Source organism: Plasmodium gaboni, chromosome 14 (assembly GCF_001602025.1).
Source record: "Plasmodium gaboni strain SY75 chromosome 14, whole genome shotgun sequence".
Classification (NCBI taxonomy): Eukaryota; Apicomplexa; class Aconoidasida; order Haemosporida; family Plasmodiidae; genus Plasmodium; species Plasmodium gaboni.
Genome location: NC_031494.1, coordinates 342,954 through 350,198, shown reverse-complemented (window position 1 = coordinate 350,198; position 7,245 = coordinate 342,954). Strand labels below are relative to the sequence as shown.

The 7,245-nt window shown below is 16.6% G+C and overlaps 2 protein-coding genes across 2 annotated transcripts; both read right to left on the bottom strand.

Moving 5' to 3' along the window:
- Positions 1 to 30: 30 nt before the first annotated feature.
- Positions 31 to 2,360, bottom strand: PGSY75_1410900 (putative ribosome maturation protein SBDS; the record flags this gene model as incomplete). The annotated part of the gene is made up of 4 exons (XM_018787814.1): positions 31 to 1,580; positions 1,722 to 1,853; positions 1,939 to 2,085; positions 2,231 to 2,360. The coding sequence occupies 4 exons, from the start codon at positions 2,358 to 2,360 to the stop codon at positions 31 to 33; spliced, it is 1,959 nt and encodes a 652-aa protein (XP_018639186.1).
- Positions 2,361 to 4,093: 1,733 nt separating this feature from the next.
- On the bottom strand, positions 4,094 to 5,416 carry PGSY75_1410800 (putative ankyrin-repeat protein; the record flags this gene model as incomplete). Its single annotated transcript, XM_018787813.1, has 7 exons — positions 4,094 to 4,165; positions 4,291 to 4,320; positions 4,472 to 4,509; positions 4,655 to 4,766; positions 4,920 to 5,070; positions 5,213 to 5,282; positions 5,371 to 5,416. The coding sequence occupies 7 exons, from the start codon at positions 5,414 to 5,416 to the stop codon at positions 4,094 to 4,096; spliced, it is 519 nt and encodes a 172-aa protein (XP_018639185.1).
- Between the last annotated feature and the right edge of the window lie 1,829 nt (positions 5,417 to 7,245).

The window sequence follows — 7,245 nt, the reverse complement described above, 5'->3', positions numbered from 1 at the left end:
TTTATTTTATTTTTAATTATTAATATTCTATCACATATCAACGTGAAAATGAGAGACGTCAAAATCTATTTCTCTATATTCTTCTAATGAAATCGGTGGTAATTTTTTATATTTCCTTTTGACATTATATACATGAAAATCGCTTCTGCAATGCAATTTATAATTACTTTTTTCGATTGGGGTTAAACAACTAGTGCACATAATAACTTCAGCTGAATTTAATTTGTTATTATTGTTATTATTTATTTCCTTTTTATGATTGCTAATATTATCATTATTATAAATATAATTTTTATTTTGATTTTTCTCATCATTAAATTTATTATTATTATTTTTTATATCATCTTTAGTTTTTGTTATAATTTGATCCTTTTTATTTTTACTTTTATTTTTTCTATCTTTCTTATTACTACTTTTGATGTTATCTTCCTCACTCACTTCATTCTTAATACTATTATCATCATTATAATTATTTTTATTGTTTTTGCTATTTTTGTTATGTTTATTTTTTTTGTTATTTTTATTTTTATTATTATCATCATCATTTTTGGTTTCACTGGTTTGAGTTTCCATATCTCTATTGACATTAGTTTCTTTTTTTTTGTTTGATGTAACAATTTTTACATTATTATTTAAAATTTTATTGGAGCAATTTTTTTTATGGGCTTTTGTGAAATCTTCAATAGATCTATATACACATGGATAACATAAAAATACAATTTTATATGTTTCTATGTGTCTGTCTTTTTTTTCTTTTTCTTTTTCATATTTGGATTTTTTTTTCCCACTTATTTTATAACGATCACTTAAGTGGTCAGAAAATGTATCATCGTTTTCGTTTTTTTCAATATTTAAATGTTTTTCTTCCACAATATTATTACTCTCGATGTTTTTTTTTCTTATTTTATCCTCATTAGATATATTATTATTCTCATATTTGTTATAAATATTATCTTCACATTCTATATTATCGTCTAAACTATTATGTGTATTATTATTCATACTACTAGACACACTATCATTTACATTATCATTTATATTATCAGACATAGAATTATTCGTTCTATCTTTTATGTTTTTTATTTGAATTTCTTCGTCCACACATATTTCATCATCTATAGATATATGACTATTTTCCTTAACAACATTTTTTAATTTAATATTAGAATGTATTACATTATCAATGTTATTTGTGTTATCTGATTTATTATTTTCTTTAAATTCTAAATTACTATCTACATCATTTACATCATTTACATCATTTACATCATTTAGATGACATCCTTTTTCTTCATTTATATTATTATTATAATAACTGTATATTTCATTATCCTTAGATTTTGCATTATCTTCTCTTTTTATATTATTCATAATATTTTCCTCTTCAATAATGACATTATTCGTGTTTAAAAGATTTATTAATTCGTCTTTAATTATATCATCATATATTATTTGAATCCGCATAAAGGCTCTTTGAATTATATCATCATATTCTTTACTTAAGGTGTCGAAGACTTTTAGTGCTTGTTTTTTTGCGCTATCATCAATATTTATGCTGTATCCAATATTTTTAACCATACCTTTAAAAATAAAATTTATAAATATAAATCAATAAATAAATAAATAAATAAATATATATATATCTATATATATAATTTATTCATTAATATTAGATTGAATTCTTTATTTTTAATTTTTTTTTCATTACGTTTCACACTTACTTTCAATCATATTTGTTGAAATAGGGTACCCTGTCTGAGGGTTTACACTCATTTCATGCAATATCTCAATCATATCCTTGTAAATTTTTTCTTTTAGTATGGCTCTTTCTTTGTTACTTATTTGTAGGGTGCCTACATAAAAGTAATCGTAAAAAAGGTTATGGAGAAATAATATAACAAATAAAATATATATATTATATATATATTATATAATTACCTTTCTCCAAAATAGTTTTACATATTTTATAATTATCGTCTGATTGAAAACAAGAATTTAATTCTGACTTTTTAGCTATTTCCCCTTTGGATATATTGGTAAAAATTAAATTAGACTGAAGAACATCATCTATATTTAATTCCGTTCCTAAAATAATTAAAAAATTATATATATCATAAGTTAAACATTATAAGTGAAATTTAAGAATAATACATAAATAATATATATATATATATATATATAATTATAATCCATATAAACATTTAAACAATTCTATAAAAATTTTTATAACCATTTTTCCAATCAATAATTTTATTTTTGTAACAAGCTATTTCAAACTTTTTGCCTTTATATTTATATTTCACTATAGCAACATTCGTAAATTTCACTTGATTGATTGGCTGAAATAATGCTCCCACCATTATTAAATCATATTTGATACAAAAAAAAAATTAAATACAATATAAATATAAAAAAATAAAAAGCAAATCGTATAAATGATCAAATAATATTATATATATATATACATATACATATGAATTCTTTAATAAATCATACAAAAAATTGAAAAAAAAATATATTAAAGATATAATTTTATTTATATATAAAATATATCAAAGTAAAATAAATTAAATCTTCATAGATATTATATATGACATATATATATAATGCTATAAAATATGTTATATAAAATATATGTTTTATTTTAAATTATACATATAATATATATATATTATATTACATATTTTTTACAGACAAAATCTTAATTATACTTTTTTCTTTACATATAAACATTATTGAGAAAAGTATTATGCAAAATAAAGTTTGCTTATTTTAAAAAAAAAAAAATTTCACATAAAATATATATATATATATATATAGTAATAATAATAAAAAAAAAAAAGAATAATATTAACTTAAAAAATTAATACATAACAAATGAGTAATCCTTTTATATAAAAAACATGCTTTTTTTTTTTTATTTATTTATTAATTTTATGTTATATATATATATTATATATATATATATATATATATAAATATTGCATTATATACATACATTTTTTTTTTTTTCATTTTTAATATACATTTATTTGTATATATAAATAAATACGGTTCATAGCCCTAGAAGTCATATTAAAATAGTGCTTATCTTATATTTTTTCATTTTTATTTTTCAACATTCAGTTTTTGTTTTTCTTAAAGGTATATATATATAATTATAAAAGAATTATAGGTAAATAAATAAATAAATAAATATATTGTATATATATAATTAAATGAGAAAATAAAAATATAATAATAATATACATATTTACATTAATCTAATCATTTTCTTCATATTTTCAAACGTTTAAGGAATTCTATGTTTTAAATTAAAACATATTATATATATATATATATATAATTTAATATTATATTATAAACGAATATTATAATTTTATCATTTGTGTGCATTATTTGTTAATTGAAAAGAGAAAAATATTATATATATATATATATATAATATGAATCAGGAAAAAAGGAGATTATGTTTCTATCATAAATATATATAATATATTAAGAAATTTATATAATTATTTTAAAATTTTAAGATAAAATAAAATAAAACAAATAACACATATTTATCAATAAGGATAAATATTTTCTTCTCTTCTCTTCTTTTTTTTTTCTTTTTTTCTTACAACATTTCTATTTTTTATACATAAAAAAGAAACAAGAAAACGTTATTTTATAAAAATCATAATCATCAGTGAACACATTAATAATTATAGAAAAATATATTTTATTTATTTAGAACAGATTAAATTATTTTATACAATTGTTAAATATAAATAAGATCATTATAAATATTATATATATATATATATATATATATATGTGTTCCTAATCCTTAAAAAAAAAAAAAAAATTTCGAAAAATAAATAAAAGTAATATATCATATTTTAAAACAAGCTGAATAGACAATTCACAGTATTGAAGAAAAAAGTTAAAAAAAAAATATTCAAAAATTATATTTTCATCGAATATAAAAGAAGTAAATGCTTTCATTTCAAAATAGGAACATCATTTAAAAAAAAAAAAAAAAAAGAAAACATCAAATATATATATATATATATATATATATATATATGTATTTTTACATTTGTAAAGATTATTTGTAATATCTTGAACCACATCCACAAACATTGAGCCATAAGCTTTCTCCGAATTTGCTAGACTTTGTCTGTATAAAAAAAAAAAATAAAATATTCATAAATATCAATGAAATCACAAATGTCTATTATTTAGAAAACACACACATTTATACGTTCATATTTTTTCATTGTTTCCTTTATATTTTATTTTTACCGTAGCACCCTTCCCCTTGACACCATTTTTCTTTCCATTTATCAAATAAAAAAAAATATATATATATATATATAATATATTATAATGTTTGATTTTATATATAACATGTTATTATATTTTTTTCTTGTGCAAATTATTCCATATTTTTATTTAAATAATTTTTTTTTTTTATTTTTTTTACCTTTTCTATAGCTCCATATTTTAAAAGCAAATGATAAGCTATAGTCAGAAAAAAAAAATGACAAATAATTAAAATTTCAAAACCATAGAAATAGAAAAATTGGTATATTAATGTGAAAAAACATACATAAATGTGTATGTGTATAAATATAAAAATATTATTTTTTTTTTTTTCTTTACACACCTTTTGAATTAAAATTACATTTATCTAAAGCTGTTTGTTCATAATCATCTTTTATATTTATTCCTAAATCTCCTCCTCTTTTTAAAATAGCTTCAATCCAATCTAATGGTACCTTAGAATAATAAATAAATAAAACAAAAAAAAAAAAAAAAAAAAAAAAATATACTTATATTGTATAAAATGACATCATTTTAGCTAATTGGAAATTCCTTTTGGAATATGTAATACATTTTATTTTTATTTAATTTTTGTTTTTTCCTTTTACTTTTTTATCACATGCTATCATTAAAGCTGTTTGGTTGTTTCTGCTCAATGCATTAATATCTAAACCTCTTCTGGCTAGTAAATATCCAACGATATCTTTTTTGTTTAGTAATATAGCCATTTGCAATAATGTAAACATTGGTTCTTTTGAACTTTCAGAAAGAGAAGAAAAAAAAAAAAAAAAAAAAAAAACCAGTGAAATAATTAATAAAATTATAAAACATAAAAAAGTATATATAATAATTTTCTAATTCACATTAAAGATATTATATAGACACATTTTAAGTGATTTACCTTTTTTTAAAATTGGCTATTTGCACATTCCAATAAGGCTTTAACTTTTTTGCGTCTTCTATGGTCATTTCTATTAATAGATGAAAAAATAAAAAAATTGACATAAAATTATAATAAATAAAAATAATATATTATAGTTATATATTAATAAACATTACCTGATACAACATCTTCATTAATCAATATACTTTCATAATTAAACATAATTATAAAAGAAAAAAAAAAATACTTAAAAAAAATATATATTATAAACAAAAAATATAATAGAATAAAATAAAAGAACATAATACAAAAAAGATGAAAAAAATATAAAAGAACAACTATTCTATTTTTACTCTATACAAATAGAAGCTCCTTATATGAATTGAATTAAAAAGGTTGTATTATAAATATATAAATAAATAAATATATATATATATATATATATATAACAATTTAAAATTAATATTTTTTATTTAAGAATATGAAATACATATATTATTTAAAACACGAAATTTCCAGTAATCTTAAAATAAATAAATTCAATTATTATTTTAACTTTTTCATATAAAATATATTTTTAAAATGGAATTATGTAAATTTCGATGTTAACGGATAGAAAGGAATATAGACATAATATATATATATATATATTTAAAAAAGAAGAAAAAAAATTAGGAAAAAGGACTTATAATATTATAATTAAAAAAAAATAATATACACTCATTAGATAAAAAATAGTTATATGTATGCAAAATATGTAAAAGGTATATAACTATGTTATAATATGTTAATTAATCAAATATGGGTATTATATATATATATGTATATACAATTAGACAAAAAAACAGAGAGAATATTAAGAGATAAATAAATAACATTAACAGAAAAAAAAACTATATTTATACATTGGTAATAATTTTTTTTTTTTTTTTCTTTTATTAATATATATATTTTGAGGTAATCCTTTTTATTTCGTGTAAATTTATAATAAACGATAGGAAATTATTCTTGTATATACAGTAGTACTAAAAATTATTAAATATATAAAGTCTAAAAAAAATATATATATATATATATATATATATATGTATATAATATATATAGGAACTTTTAGTTTAATATGAATAAAATGCAATATTTAATTATCCTTTTTTAAATATGGAAAATAAAAGACTGAAACAGTGTAGATATAATAATTTATAATATTAAAATACTTTTTTTCTCCTAATATTTAATATACCAACATTTCTGCATAATATATGTACATATATATATATATATATATATATATATATTTATTTATTTATAAGTGAAAAAATATTTACACACATAACATATAAACGAAAAATATCATTGCACATATGATATTTTATTTGTCTGAAATGTATATAATAAGTATAATATATTTAAAGTTTATATGAAAAATAATAAAAACTATATATATTTTTATAATACTTTTCTCCTAATATTTTTAGATTATCTATATTAATTAAATATATATATTATATATACATATTTAATGTGGATATAATTTTATTTATATATATTATAATAATTTATTTTTCTTAATTAAAATATATATATATTATATATATTTATATATATATTATTATTTGTTATGCTAAATTATATATTCCAATAAATAGCATAAAATATAATATTCATAAAAATAACATATAAATATAAATACTGATTGCATAATATTTCCTTTAAAAGGAAAAAAAAAAAAAAAAAATTTATAATAAATTATATTTCACTCTTAATTATTTTTAACTCTTTTTTTTTTTTTTTTTTTTTTTCCTAATTTTAATTATACTAAAATATATATTCATAAAATATTATTCGATACCTTTTTGTTCAATTATTAAATGTATTATGTCTATAATAACTTATAAAACAGATATATAATACATAAGCTTGAAAATTTTATCATGCTTATATAATTATACGTCCTGATAAAAAAAAAAAAAAAAAAAAAAAAAAAAAAAAAATAATAAAAAAAATAAAAAAAAAAATTAATAAAAAAAAAAAAAAAATAAAATATAAAATAT